This window comes from Pelmatolapia mariae, linkage group LG23 (assembly GCF_036321145.2).
Source record: "Pelmatolapia mariae isolate MD_Pm_ZW linkage group LG23, Pm_UMD_F_2, whole genome shotgun sequence".
Taxonomy (NCBI): Eukaryota; Metazoa; Chordata; class Actinopteri; order Cichliformes; family Cichlidae; genus Pelmatolapia; species Pelmatolapia mariae.
In genome coordinates this window covers 38058303-38078364 of record NC_086246.1, presented here as the reverse complement: position 1 = coordinate 38078364, position 20062 = coordinate 38058303, and the positions used below count along the sequence as shown (strand labels likewise).

The 20062-nt window shown below is 41.3% G+C and overlaps 1 protein-coding gene across 2 annotated transcripts in view; it reads left to right on the top strand.

The window, feature by feature from the left end:
• gabrb3 (gamma-aminobutyric acid type A receptor subunit beta3) overlaps positions 1–20062 on the top strand; it is a 48409-nt gene that overhangs the window by 17331 nt on the left and 11016 nt on the right. For both annotated transcript variants that reach the window (XM_063465853.1, XM_063465852.1), the window contains exons 2-7: positions 624–671; positions 3544–3635; positions 3717–3784; positions 17013–17233; positions 18414–18496; positions 19098–19235. In XM_063465853.1, the coding sequence (XP_063321923.1) occupies positions 624–671; positions 3544–3635; positions 3717–3784; positions 17013–17233; positions 18414–18496; positions 19098–19235 (650 nt within the window). The remainder of the gene's footprint in view (positions 1–623; positions 672–3543; positions 3636–3716; positions 3785–17012; positions 17234–18413; positions 18497–19097; positions 19236–20062) is intronic.

Below are 20062 nucleotides of genomic sequence, written 5' to 3'. Positions count from 1 at the left end.
GACTGAAAACCATTTGAATGGTACGTTCTGGTACTGGTTACTGATTCAGAAGTCATTTCTTTAATGTGGGATTTTGTGTATTTATGCTTTAGTCGGTTGTGCCTCTCACTAGTGTTTTGTATTAATGGCTTGATTCATGTGCTTTATTGCTTTTCAGTGTGCTTACTTACATTGAGGAGGCAGTGGTTAAAAATGCGCCATTTAGTTTGGACTGATGCTTTCTCCATTTCTCTGAGATTATTGTGGTCCTGACCTAAGTGGGACCGGGACTCAAAAACTGAGTCCCGGTTTGGTGGTTAGTGGTCCAGACTACTTGAAGAGACAACATGTCACTCTGTGCTTCTCAAGGAGGCACAGAGAACCCTCTACGTCAGGAATCTGCATTTATTTCAAAGGGTTAGGGTTGACTCACTTCCAGATGACTCGGTTATTTTAAATTCCACAACACAAGTACAAGTAGAAAGATTGGCTTGTGATACTGCAGCAACAACTGGTACTTGCGTGTTTCTAACAATGTGCAATAAAACTGGATCGGGAACAAATCTCCTGTAGGGACAAGGAACGAGTCCGTAAAAGTCACCGTACTCACATGGAAAGTAATCTTTTCTTTTCTGTGTTTGCAGGAATGCTGTTGATGGAAACAAAAAGCTGTATGCCATCTATGATACAAGGTAAGAATCAATCCCTAAACACTGCTTTCTTGAGGGCTGCAACAAAAGGGAAACTTTATTAGAAAAAGTTGCAGAGTGTTCATTCTGAAAAGTGGCAGAAAACCAGAGCGGGTCTCTTGAATAAATAGGAGAAATCTTTTGGTAGGCGTCCAACTCAAGCACAATCTCATTCCCTGCAGCAGTATTGAACTTCTTCCTCTACGGCAAACACTGGAGCAGAGAGGGAAAAAAAAGAGCTCAGCGAGCATTTTCATGAAATCTTCACTAGAACAACTTAAACTGATTGGCACTCGTGGGGGTGCGAACATTGTTTTCATTAACAAGTAAGGCTGAGTCAGATCTTCTAAAATTAGCATTGAACATTTATATCTCCAACCTGCTTTTACCCTGTAACCAAATCTGGAAAACCTACAAATATATGTAAGACAATTAGATCTACACACTCCACTACTTAAACTTAGCAACAAGCACTGTGTTCAAAAGTGATCGTTTTGGAGTATCAGTAAGTGCTAATGCACAGTACAACATTAGCATTAGCATGTAGTAGCTGCAATAAAAAAAGCAAGCTTATCAATGCAGGTAAAGCAGAAAATACTGAGGGACTGAGTATTATCAGTTTATTGTTGTAAGCAGCTGGTGGTCATTCTCTACTCAGGTGCTTTTAAACCATTGCAGAAGATGAGGCCGCACCAGTAATGATGACTTGAATTATTTCAATCCAAACTCTTCAACCTTTTCAAACCTTTATAATCTTCACCAAGTCCAATTTTTTTCACATTTCTATTCAAAAACAAAATGAAGCTGTGTTGTTAAAAATCTGCATAAAAATGGAAATGCACCTACTGCTAATCAAATAGTTATAAGCTACAATTTTCCAGGTTAGCAAGTGAAAATGTAGCATGTGCATCAATCTTGGTGAAGAAAACTCCATAAACAGTAGAGAGCAGATGACACTGGATACTATGGCTACGTCCACACTAATGTGTTTTTGTTTGAAAACGTATCGTTTTCTCTCCGTTTTAGCCTCCCGTCCACACTGAGACGGTGTTTTCATTCAAGGAAAACGCAGCGTTTTTAAAACGCTCTCGAATGCATACATTTGAAAACGGTGCTTTCGCGTTGCAGTGTGGACAGCAAAAACTGAGAATTTTTGAAAATGATGACACATTTTAGTCATGTGATGCAGTCATGTGACCAATTAAACTAAGATAGCGAGGGCAGTACACAGCAGTGGTTTTGTTTGCTCTCAATTTTGACAGCCCTATTAAAGATTAATATCAGTCTGTACATGCTCCAGATAGCTTTTCTTCAAATTGTTTAATTCTCACTCGCTTTTGCAACTTTGTACTTTTGTGTTACTCGCAGCAACAACTCCACCTCATCGTTAGTCCATTTAAAAAACTCTGTGCTTTTCCTGGACATTTTGTTGCAACGTTTCAAAGGGCCGGAAAGTAAATAAATGGCAAACAGAAATGAGGCAGGTCAAATCTTGGAACATAAGCGTTTTCGGCCGTTTCAATGTGAACGCACAACTCTGTGAAAATGACTGAAAATGATAGTGTGGTTGCGGAGCGTTTTCAGACGAAAACGCCATTTTCAAATCTATCCAGGCTAGTGTGGATGCAGCCTATGTTAGGGTGAAAAGTACTTGTGGTGCTGAACTGAACTGTTGCTACCCAGGCAAAGGAAGCAGCTTGGAAAGCAACACCCATGTTGACAGTTATCACACCTAGAATTGGACCAGTAAATCAACATAAGGTGCTAGCAAGCAGTTGCTCTGTTGTGTGGTGATTTATGGATTTGTTTGAGAAGTGAAAGGTTTCTAGTTCAAGTCCAGCCAGACATTCAAGGCTCCTTTTCGGTTGTGTCAGGAAAAGCATAAAACATGCATAGCTATCTGCTGTGTTGATAAGTAACTTTTAGCATCAACAAACATATGCTTATTTTTTACCTGGTTATGAATGTCTCACCATGCTGTGACACTGCGTTCCACCAGGGCAGCGCCATAGTTATTTCTGGCATTCATTAATACTTTGATTAAAAAGGAGAGAACAATCTGACTAACAGACTAGTCTAAAAAAAGAGGGAGAAAAAAAACCCCCAACAACCCCGCATTCAAAGGGGAAAAAAAAAAACTGTGAGATTATTCAGTTAAAGAAATGGGCAGGGGTCCCCCGACCTCAGCACACCCTTCAGCACGCCACTGCGTCTGAGCGCAGCTGGGCCGCCCCAGTCTCCTCTGTCAATAGAACCACTCAAACAAGCTGCTACTGTTAAAACAGACAGTCACGTGCCCTGAAATCATCCCCATGACACTCGCGCGTACTGACATGAAGAGTCATTTTCCAAGCAGCTCTGCCAGGCTGAAGCATGCAGTGTGCTTTAACAATGCGGACCTGTGGATTTCTGCGGTATTTTTATACATTTCTATAGTATTGGGCACTTTGTAGTTTGTGCTAACTGGTGAAAGGCTAGAGGATGGGGATGCTGGGCAGCAGCAGCAAGCTGTGTGAGGCTTTCCGGCTCCGCTGCTGTGTCACAGCCAGCGAGCAGCACATCTGGCAGTGAAGTCTGCGCCTCCTGAAGCCGCACAGGCTGACAATGTGGAGGGCGTCTCACCTGGTTTAGGGGGTGTGTGTGAGCACCGCGGCTCACTCTTCATTTAGTCATTTGTCGCTGGACAGCAGCTGTGCACCCAGACAGCACCCGAGGGATGTGGGGCAGCCAGGGAACAGGTCTGTTAGACGCCCTCTCTGTGCCGCTGGTCGTGGCCGTGATGTGCTGCGCCCAGAGGTGAGTGTGTCTGCGGGGTTAAAAGTCCTGGCGTCCGCTTTCAGGAAGACTCACCGGGGGGTTTATTCTCTTTTTTCAGCGTCAACGAACCGGGGAACATGTCTTTCGTCAAAGAGACAGTGGATAAACTACTCAAAGGATATGATATCCGTCTTCGGCCAGACTTTGGAGGTATAGCTATCACTGTTTCTTTGCTGTTTTATGTGACTGAATTGCTCATCCGTAGTTAACTTTATTTTGCTCTATTTTAAGGTCCACCGGTTGCTGTTGGCATGAGTATAGACGTGGCAAGTATAGACATGGTGTCAGAAGTCAACATGGTAAGTATAGCACACAAATCCTCCTTCAGATCTGAGCCATTTGTGGCCGTGTTTGACTTCCTTTTCTTAACCAATGAAAAGTAGCCCATGTCTCATTCTGAAGGTTTAAAGTTTTAACTATGGGGGAGAGTTTTGTTTTGTTTTTTGCTTTTTATTGCATATAGGTTTACAAATGTAGATCACTTATAAGTTTATGTGAAGGTGGTTTAATTTATCCCATAAAAATGTCCTTCTCTGCTTGTATATATGGTTGCCTTCCTGTTAATATGAAGTTCTTTCTCCCCACCATCCCCACCATGCTTGAAGTCTCTCTCCAGTATTGCATTATCAAAGCAGCTAATTACCAGCCCTTTATATAGCAAAAACATGTTGCCTGTTGTTGCAACTGTATTGCATAGAATGTGCTGTTCATCTGCTGAATTAGATTATAGCTAGTTGTGCTGTGTGGTTGCACATCCTGGGTCACTGGCTGTGTGCGTGTAGCAGTGATGCCTTAGTGGTCCTGTTAGAGTAAGGTCAGTAAGTTCTGTTACTGTGTCTTCTCCTTTTAAACAATGATGCAAATATAGTGAAGCTACTTGGTTGCAAGTGTGCGCCTGTGTCTGTGTGCATGTGTTGAGTACAGTTTATCACCTTTACGCCATCTATCAGGGCTCTAAACTGCTGACAGGGCTCGATGTCTGATCACATGCTACAGAGAGGAAAAAGCCCCTGACATGCTGTCCTGACAAGTCTGTGTGATGAAATGTATCTGTGGTGCATTTTAATGCATCTCCACACAGCAGCAGAGTGTGGCTTGCTGAGACATTTTTATTGTGGAAGTGAGTTAGTTTCAGTTTGTTGCGTTAAATTGAGTGGTTTCATCAAGAAAATGCAGAGCGAGGCTGTTTTACACTCACACACAGTGCATTGTTAGATTTTTACCAGGGATAAAACTTGGACTTTCTTAGTGTTGGATTTGGATTTTCATTGAAAATCAAGAGTGGTGAAGACAGACACAGTGCAGACACTTCTTATGCAATGCAATCTCTAAATCCCTATCATCATTGTTCACTTTAAATAAATGTCCATGAAGCTGCAACTTGCCTGAGAATCATCCTGTTTCTCAGACTCCATTATAATCCAGTCATGACTGCCTGTATACCAGCGGGAAAAAACTGCAAGCAGGAGCTGCTAATGGCTCATGCAACATATTTTTAATGGTGTATTAGTGGTTAGCTTAAATTTATCTGTTTTGAAAACTCCTCAAATATAATAATCAGTGTTATGCACAGGAGAAATACTGCAATTGTTAAGCAGTGTCAGTGTTCTATACTGCAGATGAATAATACACCAGCCTAATAATGTATGCACCAGTTATTGTGGACATAAGCACAGCGTTTGGCTGCTTAGATGTAAGCCTTTGGTTGCACAGAAAAAGAGACAAACACATCATTTTTCAGTGTCATTAGCTCTGAAAATCTATGATCTGTTAACTGAATTTTAGCACTTAATGGGCCAAACATAATATCCGCATTAGAGACCACGCCTGCTTTTAACTTGAGAGTTTATGTCTGCCCGGACCATCCTGCATGAAAGCATTTAGCTTCTTCATATCAGACTGTCTGTGTTAGTAGCTGTAGGCATGCAGATGGGTTCAGAGTTATCTCCTCCTCAGGCTGGAGGAACTGGAAACCTCTAGAAAAGAAACAGTCCCAGTGGCACTCGTGTTAAAAATGTTCTGCTTGTGATAAAAAATGATGGGTCACTGTCTCCACGAGGCATTAAAGAAACACTCACTTCTTTGAGTTGTGAGACAGACAAAAATATCCCCAAATTCTCAAAGGAACGTGCATCATTGAACCCACAGGAACACGGTCCTAAATCAAGCAAATTTCATTCATTCAATGACATTTGAAACATTTGACTGCAATTGTTGTGCTATCATCTGCATTGTGTGACTATTTGCAACATCCCGTAGCTCTCACCATGCATGCAAAAACACAAAACAACACTATGACATAAGTAAATGTGCCACTATTGGCTGTCTACCTAGTTAGCACTGGCATAATTCTGGTTACCAAAGATGCATTCTTCTCCTACTTTTAGTCGCTCCCTCGTTTTATGCTACATTGCTAGATGGCAGCCATTAAGGGTGAGACTTGTACAGGGTTCACACTTCACTTTTTGACTCTTGTGATTGGATAGAGTGAATCACTGATGCCCTTGAAATATAGACCCAGCATTGCAGTTCATCACACTGCTGGATTCAAATATACAGCATATTAGTTGCTGGAAATTTGGAAATCTGGACGTGAACTGAAGCTCTTCTTTAACGCTGTGTTTTTTGATACAATTTGATTGGTGTTATTCGCTTCCAGTCATTATGTTTAATAGCAAAGAATGGATTGCTGAAGAAGCAGCCATGTCGCCTAACAGTGAGAAGGTTAAGTTTGAACCTGATCATCAGATGGGACCTTTTTTGGTAAAGTTTGTATGGCCAAAAATATGGATGTGAGTGTAAATGATCATCGTTGTGTCTGCGTTAGCCCTGTGATCGACTGACACCATGTCCAGTGTACCAGTGAGTATATCCAGCTTCTCACCCAATGTAAGCTGAGGCTCCGGTTCCACCACCTGATAACTTGTTAGGAGGATGGATGGATGGATGGATGGATGGATGGATGGACCAGCAGCCCAATGGGTCAGAGAACCTGCCTAAAAGATTGCAAAGGGATAAAAGTAATATCAAACAATTGCAAAGAGACACAAAATGCCCAGAAAATAAAAAAAGAAAATAAGAAATGTAAAAACACCACAAAGCTACTTTTAAAACGAATCATGGCAGCACTTTCTAAAGGTTAAGGAACTTTTGGGATGGGGGCTTGCAGTGCTCAATATCAGTCAGCTGCTATTTTTAAAAAACATACAATTGAATTTTTGCTGTTACATGTGAAGAAGAAATACTGCCATCGCATGACCATTAACAAACTCAAGGCCAAGTTAAGCATTTATGCAGAGGAAAACATACATCAATGCAGTGAAAAGGCCTTCGTTAAAAACTTTTAAAGGTAATCAGTTGTGCATAGTAGTACTCTAGTATAGTAAAGAGAAGGATGATTTTGAAATGTAAATCATGCAAAGCTACTCCGGTGCAGGCTAAGAATAAAAATGTGAAACTGGAAATGAGCAAAAAAATTCCTTCTTAATAAATATCACAAAAAAGTGCCATATACAATTAAGCAACGCTCAGAGGAGCAGATATATTGAGCAGCAGTAGGTTTCTCCTGCTGCAGTGTCCTATAGCCTGACACGGGCAGGTTGTAAACAGACTGAGAGGCAATTTAATGTTACATGCAGTTATTACAGGGTAAATTTAAAGTATAACAAACTTTTGGAATCATTAGCTTATAAATTGATGAGCAGGACATCATGTTCAAACGTACAGCCTGATTTCCACTGTTTTCCTGCACCTGTAGCAGCTTTAGTTTTACTCGCTTCTTGTCTTCTGGTGCCTCTTTTGCGTCTCTGTCAGCCTCTAAACAGCTCTAACCTCATTTCTAAAGCCTTTTGAGATGTTCTCTGAGCAATTTAATAAACTTAGGTGTTAAATATAGCCACACAAAGCCCAGGCTATATTTTACAAGTGATTCAAGGCTGAAAAATATCTTCTTAGAGTCAGCTGAGCCCAAACAATGCATTTCCGACCAATCAGTAATGTAGGGGAACCTGTTAAGATGATGAAGTGACTCAAAAGCATTCAAAATCCTTGAAGCTTGTCAACTAATGCTTCAGCTAAATGCCTCACTGCCTGAAATGCATTATTATCGTGAGTGGTTGGTGATGGAAATTTGACATTTCCATAACAGCTGCCGTGTCACTCCAGCTTGAAACATGAAGCAAACACTAATGGCAGCCCGGCGAGTGGCGTGTCCAGAGCCTGCTCAGATCATGAAGGGCTTCTATTTTTTTCTGAGTGAAGAGGAAAACTGTCAGTCATCTATTATACCGCTTTGCTGAAGGAACACCCTGTGTGAATCCCTACTGAGCCTTACCAAACCACAATGAAAGAAGCTTTTACTTTAGGCTATTTATGTGACTGCCAGTGTTGCTAATTGGTTACTTTAAAGGTGTGTTTGCTGTGTTATTTGGAGCAGCTCTTAATCTGCTTACAGGATCAGAGACTGCATTTAGTAAATCAGAGACCATCGGCAGTGCTGCGTTTAGAATCGTACTCTAAGAGAAGAAGAGTGTGAAAACGGAGAGATTAAACCTGCAATGCAGTGCACGTCTGTCTTCATGTGTTTCACCAAGGTGCTGTTAATGGCAGGGCTCTCTTTCCCTATAAATTGTACCGAGGAACCCGAAACTCATGTCTCTGTGAATTAGCTGCAGTCTAGTAGCACCTATCGCACCCTGCTGTGATAATCAACAGATCAATGCCTTTTGGGCAAAGCCAGCACAGTTGGATTGCTGCCGTTTTGGAAAGAAAATTATCAAGGAACATGTGATTGCTTTTGGTGATCTGTCATGTCATCCATCTAAGCATTAGAAACAATACTGCTCAAAAAATTTAGGGAACACTCATTGCAGCATAACACAAAGTCCATGAAAGTTCAGGGATATCAATCTGTCCAGTTAGAAAACAAAGTTTTGTGAGTCCATTTAATCTGTTTTGGTCCAAACCATAGTGACAACAGGTGTACTGGAAAAGTGACAACAAGGCCACCCCACTCAAAAAACAAAACCCTCTCTGCTTATCTTTACTGACTGATTTTCTCTAGTTTATCTTTTTGGTATTGTCCTTTGCTAATATGATGAAATGGTACCTGGACCCTATTCAAGTTGCATAGGTGTTCTAGCTCCTTCAGGAGGGCATCCATATGTGCCAACACAAGAAGGTTTGCTGTGTCTCCCAGCAGTCTAAAGAGTATGAAGGAGATACCAGGAGACACACTATTATATAAGGAGAGCTAAACAGCTCGTAGAAGGGCATCAACCCAGCAGCAGGCCCAGTATCTGCTTCTTTATGAGAGGAACAAGAGATCACTTCAAAATGACCTCCAGCCGGCTACTCATGTGCATCTTTCCTACCAAACTATCAGAAACAGACTCCGTGAGGGTGGCATGAGACCCCAAAGTTCTTTAGTGGGACATGTGCTCACAGATCAACACAGTGCAGGTCAATTGGCATTAACCAGAGAACTCCAGAACTCGCAGGTCCACCACCAGTACCTGTTCTCTTCACAGATGAGAGCACATTCAAATTGAGCGCATGTGTCAGCATGAAAGAGTCTGGAGACTCAGGCAAACATTATGCCTCCAATATCATTTCTGAAAATGGTATGTGGTGTGATGATTGTACAATTAATATTTGTGAGGCAAAAGCTCAGACTTTAAGCTTGTTTCAGACAGATGATGAACTGAGGGGCTGCACCGAGGCACAGTATAAGAATAAAAGGCATACAAAACTACTCTAGTAGAGTCTAAGAATAGAAAAACAGAGCTGGAAATGGGCAATATAGTTCCACTTTAACTAGGATTATAAAAAAGAGTGCCATGACCAATAAGTGATGCTCAGAGGACCTAAAACAATGGCTAGCAATTAGTTTCTCCTGCCGCAGTGTCTTACACTCCGACACAGGCAGGTTGTAAACACACGGCTGGCTCAAGCTCTTTTCTCGCTTAACTTTTAGAAATAGCTGGATGCTTATGGAGTCGATTAATGTAAGCTCATCCACCCGTTATAATGCTAATTCTGTGGCACAGACGGAACAGCGGAGGTGTGAATGGTGCAGTCCTCAACACACACTGGGTGACACGAGAAAGAGAGATGGAGGGTTTATTTCCCTCTGATGTCCTGAATCCCATACAGCAATGAATGAGCTAGCCACCTGTAATCTGTAATTATGGGATGGAGATCAGCTAAACAGGTACAGCTGTGTCAGTCATAACATCTGCTTTGTTTTTAATTTTATTTTTTTTTTAGTTTTTGTTCCCTGTTTTTTACATGTGGAAAATGGTAGGCATTTGTAATGTGTCAAATTCTGATTTAAAAATCATGGTAAAAGAATTTGGTGACCTACAAAGACAAAAGGAGAACTTGCCGTCTTTCCCTCTGAGAAGGAGTGGAGAGCAGAAAGGTGCTGGCAGCTTTCAAACAGCCAAAGTCACACGAGGCTTTGGCCCATTATAGACTGTGTGGGCGAGCTGCAGAGCTTGTTGTCTAGGAGATGAGATTATTAATATTTTTCTGACTTTCCTCTATTTTTAGAGGAAAATTAAGATTACTCTGTGTCCACTTCAGTTCTGTCATTATTTTTAATATAGCCTCCTCCCCGCGGTGTCACACTGCACACAAGTGCACTACAGGAACAACCTTTAGAGCTATCACTCCTTCATGTGAAGAGCTCCTACACTTTGCAGAAAAGCACCTTCGCGTGCACAGCGGGTCCTCCGACCAGTGCAGTCACACATTTGTTCGGTATCCTCCGCATGAGTCAGCTGGAAGATGAATTCATCATGTCCTAAAACTCCCATCCTTTTTGACACTTTAACATTATCCACCTTCTGCCTGAAGGAAGTGTTACCCTTACAAAACAGATGTTCTCCCAGATTTATATTGAAGGGCTTAGTTAATAAGTCAGCTATAAAACTTAGTGAAAAGCCTCAGGTCACTCAGAAGGTAAGAAGAACTCAGCAACAAATACTAAGGTAGTTCTCTTTATGGAGCAAGCAGAGTTTCACACTGTGCTGCATTCAGTGGAATATAAAGGCCGTGTTTGTCACTCTAACAGGACGCTTTTAATAAAAATAGAACTTCAAGGGCTTTTTGGGAGCGTAATTCTAGGTTAAACTAAATGAGAGGAACTTTTTGACTCATTCAGTCAGTTTGAAGCATTGAAAAGACCAAGATGACCCAAGTTTGGGGGTTTTTTTTGTCTGTTTTTTTACTTTAAGGTCTCATAAATGTTTTAATCACTGAGTTTCACGGTGTGTGAAGAGCTCTCTAAATTTCTTTTCATTATAAATGGCTCATAGTTAACCGCAGAACCAACAGAAGACACTGTGTAATTCATCTTTTTTAATCTTGCTAATAGAGCATGAATCTCTGTCTGTATGTCTGTCTGTTCTTCCAAAAACCATTCATCAGGTCCACTTCAGACTTGGCGGTTATATTGTTTGGGACCTGAGTGTGTGCAGTGCATTTTTGGAAGCCTGTCTGCCAGTCAGCGATGCCAGCATGTTGCCTCCATTGCTGGGCATTACCATTCGAGGCAAATAAATGCTGCACCAGTGGTTTTATGAAAACGTGTGCGTGGGTTGAGACGTAGCTTCATGCACTGTGGTCGTGATCTTTGTGTTGTCATTGTTGTTTCCCTGCCTTTGCTTCCCTCCGTCCTGTCCGTATGCTGTATGCTTCTGTGATCCCTTGTGTTTCGCTCTCTTCTTGTTTGAGTTTATTTCTTATTTTGCTTCCCGTTTTATTTTGATAGATCATTTTCTCATGATTCCTGCCTGGATTTTACTTCCTGCTTTATGTCCTAACTATTTTCACCCGCAGTTAAAAGATCTTTCAGGGGAAGCATTAACAGAAAATGTATCAAGATAACAGATTTTATTTTTCATTTGTGATCCCAGCACGATGAGGCGATCACATGTATAAAACTTTGTTTTCTGCCTTCACCGTTTGTTTTCAGCTGCAACTGCACATTACTGTGGAAAAATCATTTTATGCTGCCTAGCCAGCATCAAAAGGCAGTTAAACTTTAAGTCATTAATACCCTATTTCTGCTGTATGCTCAGATCACTTTCATAATATGTCGATGTTGTTGTGCTCTGTTGTTGTGTTTTATTTACACAACGTACATAAAACACATTGTGTGATTTAATACATTCCAGGTTCTTTGTTGTGTTTGTTGCCTTTAATTGTCTGTTATTGATGTATTGGAGATGTATGTTGGGATGATCCATTATGTTTTTAGGCCTTAATGTGTCTACACATTCACCAAAGACACTTAAATGACTTAAAGCATGGTTATATCTCCCCTCCACAAAAGCAGCTATTTAACAGCTTTTCTTTCATAATGTAATAGTACGAGATTTTTGACAGCACAACGAATAAATCATTTAATGAACGGCTTGTTTGCTGCAGCGTGGGAGGATACAGAGGATGAAACTATTAAATGGATAGTTTGTAAAACACATCTAGCACACTTTGGAAACCTACTGGGAACACCTAACTGTCTCATGGAGTGATGAAAAGCCCCCCGATTGCACCGGGCGAGATTCTCAGAGTGCCATTCCTGCACTCCCAGCAGACATCCTGGCGTTAGGATGACGTAGACGATGTTTGACTGGCACACATTAACCGTGTCTGAGTTTGAGACTGCGATCGCTCCGAGCCAAAAATGACACAGTCTCAACTTCCCACCGGGCCTCATTTATTCACTGGTGCTGAGAACAAACGCCTTTATGTCTCTTGTGGTCTACGTGATATCTGACAACAAACAACAGCACCCTTCAAACCCAAACCAACGTGACAAGCATTGCAGGTATTTTAAGTATTTTATCATGAGTTGAGTCATCATATGACGCCAACATTTTGAAAACCTCCGTAGAATGATCTTTGAGAACTTTTTGAGAACTTTTGATGGTAGATACTGTCAGTGAAAAAGTGTTTGGCATATTATGACCTCAGTGGTGTAGAGTAAGGTACTGCTGCAGTATTGCTGAGTCATAATTCTGTATTGTCCTTTAAGCTGATTGATTCTTATGATTTAGTAGAGTAGCTTACGATTGACTGTTTCTTGCAAATAGAAGGTTTGAATAGCAGGTGGGTGGGGCTTATGTGTTTGTAGCCATAACCTTAAAGTACAGCATTTGTGTCCATTCCCAGAGGTATTTGCTTACAGGAAGCCCACCTGTGAGATTTTCAACCACTGGACACGTGATCTGTGCAGTTGTGCAAAATCCCAGCTGCACAGTGACTTATGTGGATGATGTTGGGCATCATTTGAATGCTGATTGGTTGATTAGTTGACCAGGAAGTGAATTCACCTGGAAAGGGAGAAGCGCAAAAAATATATTTTTTTTAAATAAAATAACAGCAATGAAAGTAGCAACAGTGGCTGTGATGGACACTTTTCAGTTCCTTTAACTGTCTTTGTATGTTAGAACTTTTTCCATAGATGCTTGGTGGCCCAACAGCAAAAGCAGGAGTAGCCTATGGAGACCGGTTGTACCACAAATTTTAGACACTGCCCCCATCTGACAATAGATTCTCTCTGCAGTGGACGGCAGTCCGAAGCTGCCAATGGACTGCCCACCATAATGGAATGATGAGTAGACAGGTGGATCTCTTCAGAGCAGTTTGAGGTCTGAACTTTGGCTCACGGAGATTACTTTCACATTCACTTGCTTAGTACGAGCATCCACCAGGAAAAGCATAACAGGCTTACTTTAACTGCTTTTATCTTAACTCTGATAAGATTCTGCACTTCCATTAGCTGATAAGTTTTTTCCTGCTGCACAACCACTCATTCATTTAGCCATATTTTACCCATGTACAGCGTGGCCATTGAATAAAGATTTTTTTTTACTATCTGATGACAACTGCCGAAGCTCCCTCCACCCCCCCAACAACCTCCTCAAATATATGTTGCTGTTTGATCTCTATCAGCCTCTAAAAGCTGGGACTCGTCCTTAAAAAATAACTTTCTAACGATCTGTTATTAGTGGACATAAGTGCCTCTAATAGAACTGTGAAATGTATTTATCAAAGTTCTTTTTGTTTGATAAAGATAAATATAAGTAAAGCTGCATTAGAATTTAACAATTTAATTTTGAAACCATTTCACAATATTGATCTTATACTAGTGAGTCTTCAGATTAAAATATAAATTATGTTATGACTTGTTCAACTTTAATTATATGCTCATTTTTAGCAACAAAAGAATGGCCAGCAAAGTTTTTACCCAGTGGAAGATAAAGATAAAATTTCTTTGGTATCTGGAACGTGATCGTCCAAAAAGAAATTATCTACTGAAACTATTTCGTTCCTCAGACGTGTAAAGTCTTTAACTGCTTGCAGTGTTGGATTCTGTTTTTAAGGGAGGTCTAATTAATGAGGAGCTCTGTGTCACATGTTTGGATGGCTTCCACAGGCAAACATGAGCCTGGATTTTAAGAGCTTAAACAGTCGTTACTTTGTACAAAGGGTGGGCAACATTTCTCTCCAGAGGGCCTGACTGACACCGATGAAGGAAGACCAGGGCCACATGTTTAATAAAAAAATCAAAACTTATGCTGCAATGAAAACATTGCCAGCATAAAGGAAATACGTAAATGGTACATAATCATGTACCATTACATTGCAACCACATGCCGTGCAGCCAGAAAGCAGCAGCCCGAGTTTGAGTCCACCCCACAGCCCTTTGTTGCACGTCTTTCCCTCACTCTCTGTCTAGCTTCACTATGGCTATCCAATAAAGGCAAAATGCCAAAAAAAAAATCCCAACAGCTAGCCATAGTCCTCATGCATTGATTAATCCAATTACAATCAGATTTCTCACCTTGAATTTTATTAGTTGTTGCATGTATTGTGGCACATTGATGTCTTTTTCATTAATTAAATATTATATATGTAATATGTAAACATAACCTTTGTCTCTTTTAAAGATTATCATCAAAGTACAACTAGTTACACTGTCATGGTTGACGATGGCCAACCATGGGGATGTGGGGAAGGAGGACCCAGGCACGAAGCTCTGTGTGTAAACAGTGCGTTTATTTACAGTGTATGGAAACAAACAACAATAAATCCCCGTGCTCTCCCCTGACTCCCGTGTCGTGTCTTTCCCTGAAAAGTCCGTGTCTTTGCGCTCTCCGCTCCCGTGTCTCAGCACTCCTCGTGCTGGCTGCTGTCTGGCGCTCCACACTTCTCCTGGGGAAACAACAGAAGCAGCCGTCAGGACACTTTACAGCTGCAGGCATACACACACTAACTTTACTAAGCTGAAGACTAACGTGGAGTCTCATGCAATGATCCCGCATCGCTGGGAGCTCCAAGACTATCCTAAGTAGCTCCCCCGACGAGCCTTGATCAGCAGCAGGTGTGTGGCAGGAGCTTCGGGTGTGGCCAGTCCCCTAGCAGGGCCCACCAGGCCTGAAGGCGCCTGTAAACCGGTGTTCGCAGAAACACCTGCATCCGTACACACACCCACACACACATCTGCAAGCATGGAGAAGAGGGGCAGCAACACCAAAAATACATATAATATAACATAAGTCCATAACTGCTCAGGGATCCTGGGTCGCTCAGACCCAGGATCCTGACATACACACTGGTGGTGTTTCACATTTGGAAGGCCTACCAGCCTGTGACAGTGTACAAAGTCTTTTTGCTCCAAACAAATGAATTGTGACCTGATCTGGCATCTGAGTCTCTTTCTTCAGTTTTCATTGGACAAGAGTTGACTACGCTGCCCTCCAGTGTGGCTGTCTGACTGTACACAAACTGAGAAGTCTCTGTGGGGAATTAGCCGAGGCCTAGAATAGATCCCTGAGGGAGCCTGCAGGTTACACAGGGTGCTGGGAGCTCGAGGGTGTACAGTACAGCATGTACAGCGAGAGTGATGTGGTATAAATTTGTTTCTGAGCTGCTTGTTTAAAGTAGTCAAGGATAGCTGTGAGATCTGAAGATCTCAAAGAGACTAAAATAGCTGTGGTCCAGACATGGAGGGAGCGTGTTGGTAGATGGGCACCATCGCTGTAGTAGAAGAGCTGTTGTGTAAAGCTGATTCACCCATCCCACAGCTCTGCTGCTTGTGGGAGGAAGCATAATGAGGGCATCTTCTGTTTGCAGGGGGGTGAAAGGGAATTGGGAGGGTGAAGGCATCTCAGAAAATAAAACAGTCAATTCGCAAGCCAGGGATTTTCTGAAATCTAACTCACCACAGTTCACTACAGAACCTACACCCAGAACCTGACGAGTTAAAAATGTTTCCTGTACGGCAAACAAATGAAAAAACCTCACACAGTCACAGTAACGACTGTGCAGCTCTTTGAAATGAATATCTATTCTGATTATACACACACACACACTGAATTATTCATTGGAATCCATGCTGCATTATAATATACTGTCAAATCACATACACAAAACAAGCTTATTATTTGTCAGTCCTCCAAAACCCAGGTGTCTCTTTGCACTTTGTATACAAAGTAAAAAAATGCAGTTCTTTCATCTGTTGCGATCAGATCAGCAGTTTATAACGTGACACCACAAAGACCATCCTAAGCAATAATTAGTTCAGCGTAGAGAGAGAAAATACCACCGACGCATTTTTGAACACTTTATTGTGAATATGTTGTTGCACCGGAGGATAGGCATTTTGAGCGTGGACAACTTTTTGTTTATTTCCTGAGTCCTGTTTTATTTATTCACGAGAACATAAGTCAGCAGAACACAGCAAAGTGAGCTAGTAAAGAGCTCCATTAAAGGGCTGAAAAAGCTTTTGTGTTTGATGGATTAACTCGTGGAGCTAGCTGCAAATGAATGCTCAATAAATTATGGATGCCTTTGTATGTATAGCTGGTAATATGCAATGCTATCTAAAAAAAAAAGTGGTCAGTACTAAGCTGAAACACAGTGTTGACCGACTTGTAGTAATGGAAATCTATAGTTTGAGGGCTTGTGTCAGTCTTGTGCAGAGAGAACGAACAGCTGAGAAGGGTTTCTTTTTAAGGCAGGTCCTGAAATACGATCACCCAGAGCAGACTGACAGTCCTATAAATATCGTTTTTGTGACCAAAAAATCCATCCAGGGCTGCACAAATCAAGCGCTAAAATTGTAAACCTTTTTAGATAAGATAAGATAAGATAACCTTTATTAGTCCCACACGTGGGAAATTTGTTTTGTCACAGCAGGAAGTGGACAGTGCAAAAGTTATGAAGCAAAAATTAGAATAAAATAAAATAAGAATAAATACAGTATACAACTGTACAGAATAGAATAAAATAAAATACTATATACAGTAGAATAAAATAGAATAAAATATGCAATAAGATAAAAATAGAATACAAGTGCTATATACAACTCAGTAAAAATACAACGATGCCAGAAAAGATTATTGCACATTAGTGTTATGAAAGTCTGGCTACAGTTTGGATGGTGTTGGCCTCCTGTTATGTATGCTATGCACTTCTCTGACTTAGCATAGCTACATGCTCTTTTACATTTCACAGGACTACACGCTGACTATGTACTTCCAGCAGTATTGGAGAGATAAGAGGCTGGCTTATGCAGGGATCCCTCTCAACCTGACACTAGACAACAGAGTAGCAGACCAGCTCTGGGTCCCAGACACCTACTTTCTCAATGACAAGAAGTCCTTTGTGCATGGTGTCACAGTAAAGAACCGGATGATTCGACTTCACCCGGATGGCACTGTTCTCTACGGCCTCAGGTAAGAACTGCTGTTTAGCTTGACCTTTCAAGGTAGGCTTGTATTCTTTATTCATCAGTTTATACGAGCTTCAGTTTTCTTCCCGTCTTGAAAAAAATGTCTTTGTAAGACCGACATTTAAAGTGGGGCTCCTCAATTGAGGAGAGGCTGGATTACAGTAATTCCACCAGATTCTGGATGTTTTTAACCAAGTATTATTTGCAACCGGCCTTTATTTCAGCCACTGTTGAAAAAGGAAAACTGTTATTTTAACTTAAGGAATTTATATTAGCCGGTCAAGTTCTGTTCTCAGCTCTTTGGAGAGCAGCAGTATGACTCCAGCACAGAGCAGAGCTGCATCAGTGACAGCAGATATGACGTTAACTCAGAAACAGCATGAAAAGAAGCAGCTGGGATGGGTTGTGCAGTGGCTTGCACATGCACTGTATAAGAGATTGGACTTGTAGGATTTCAGTGGCTGAACCACTGAGATCAGCTCATATGCTGGGATCAATTTCTTCATGCTGATTCTGTCATGTTTCTAATAATATAATAATTTGTCAGTTATTTCACATTCCAGTGAGGTAACATTAGTAACATATTGGCTGTGGACAAAGACTTAGAGGTCATTTTTCTTGTTAATATTCATATATCCTCTCACATTCTGTGCCTTCTGTCTTGGTTTTCCTCTGTATGAACCAAGTGGGATGACATATGTTTTTGCATATTTTCAGCATTTATCACCATCTCACATAATACTCTCTGCAATTAATTACCAATCCATCTCCAGTGCTTATTGGCTGCATCTGGCTTTTACACCACCTCATAGCTCTCCAAACTGCCCAATATTCATGAAGAGGCAAAAAGCTTTATCTGTTTTGTTGAAGCAATTTAAGCTGCAGTTCAACACAATTTAATGTTAATGCAGGAAGTCGCATCTCATAACTGCTGCCATACGTTTGTTCGGACTAACTCAGAATTGGATTCTCAGTGTAAATGTGCAAGTCTGAAGAGTCTGGAAATGAGAGTGGAAGTAATTGGCAGGAAGTTTTTTTTTTTTCCTTTAATCAATTAATAATAAAAATGGATGCCATTTGCATCTTCTTCAGATGAAATGCATTTATCCTAACCATCCTCTGCTCTAACAGCTATCCTGAATCTAAAACGAGGTCACCTCTCTTTTGTTCCTCTTTTGACTCAGAATCACGACGACAGCCGCCTGCATGATGGATCTGAGGCGATACCCGCTGGACGAGCAGAATTGCACTCTGGAAATTGAGAGTTGTAAGTTTAAGCCCTGCATCTTGTGCTTTGTAAAGAAATACAGCAGACGGCCCGACTTTTTTCATCACTTAAAAATATGAACAGCGCCGTAATTCTCATAAAAAATGTTCAGTCATCGGGTGGAGACAAAAACTGCACAGGCTGCTGAATTGCTCTGGATTTATTAATCTGTCATATCCCAGTGAGATTGCTCGCTGCACCCTCTCCAGTTAAACGACTTCGTCTGCACGGAGAGGTTCTGAGCTGAGCAGACAGTGATTTCCATAGTGGAGCACCGTAATGATTAGTCCAGCTTCATCAGTCTAGATGACGTGTTCGGCTGTCCGTGCTGCCATAAAACTGTTGGCGGTCATGGATCTCATGCATTTGGTATCAGCCTGTCTGTCTGCACTGACACACATCCCCATGAAGATTCACATCTCATGCAATCAGCACTTACAGGATCTGTGTGATTCATGAGACTTACTCTAAATCAGTTACAGCTACCGGGCGTCCGGATTTCTCTTAAGGATATAAAAATACATCCAGTGAAATGAGACAGATTCACTTTTCAGAGCTTTTCCACTGTTAAGGACACATCATGTGACTTGTTTTCTTGCAGATGGTTACACAACAGATGATATAGAGTTTTACTGGAAAGGAGGAGAAACTGCTGTGACCGGGGTAAAACGCATTGAGCTCCCTCAGTTCTCCATAGTGGACTACAAACTGGTTTCCAGGAATGTAGTCTTCTCCACAGGCAAGTTATGGCACTCACATTTTTAATGTTTCTTCTTGAATCCATGAAAGAACATTTTAGAGGGTGCATGCTCGCGTTCAGTTGACATCACCAGAAATCAGTTCAGATCTGTTGTCCCTGATTATAGTGTTAAATAACCTCAGTGAAATTAGCTTATAGCTGAGATAAAAACACCTTACCTTGTATTAAGAGTTTGGCACAACGTGTGCTCAGCAAACAATGTAAAAGCAGCACGTCTCACACGCCTCCATCAAGATGCATTCAGATGCATTCTTGCACTTCATCCAATAATCAGTGATCCCAGATTAAAACAGAAGAATAAGACTTTAAAACATGTGCGATGTCACAGATGAATCTGTCACCTGAACTGCAGAGATGTAAGACTCTGCCGAGGTTATGTTGTGTTACCTGTCGTCAATCTTGAGACGTCCCAGTATATTAATTCATGACTGGCTGTTTTTTCGGTGCATACTATAAAACTGCTGCTTTAAAATTAGATGGAGCTGCACGCTGCTGCAGAAGGACTGCTTGCTTCCTCCCATAGGTGGAAGTGGGTGTTTCCAGGTTCTGGACGTCTCATGTACTAAAAGTTCTGCTGCCTACTAAACACATACCTGTTTAAAATGATCCTCCAGTTTGTAACTCTGGCTGAAGACACACAGAGTGCAGGTTGAGAATTTGGAACTAAACTAAATCTGACATGAGAATGTCTGCAGTCTCCCATGATGCATTTGATTGCACTTAGAAAAGAACCTGGACTGAGTCTATTTAGTTCAAACATGCCTGTAAAGGTACAGTGGTTGAAGGGTCTTAGTGCTACTAATGGC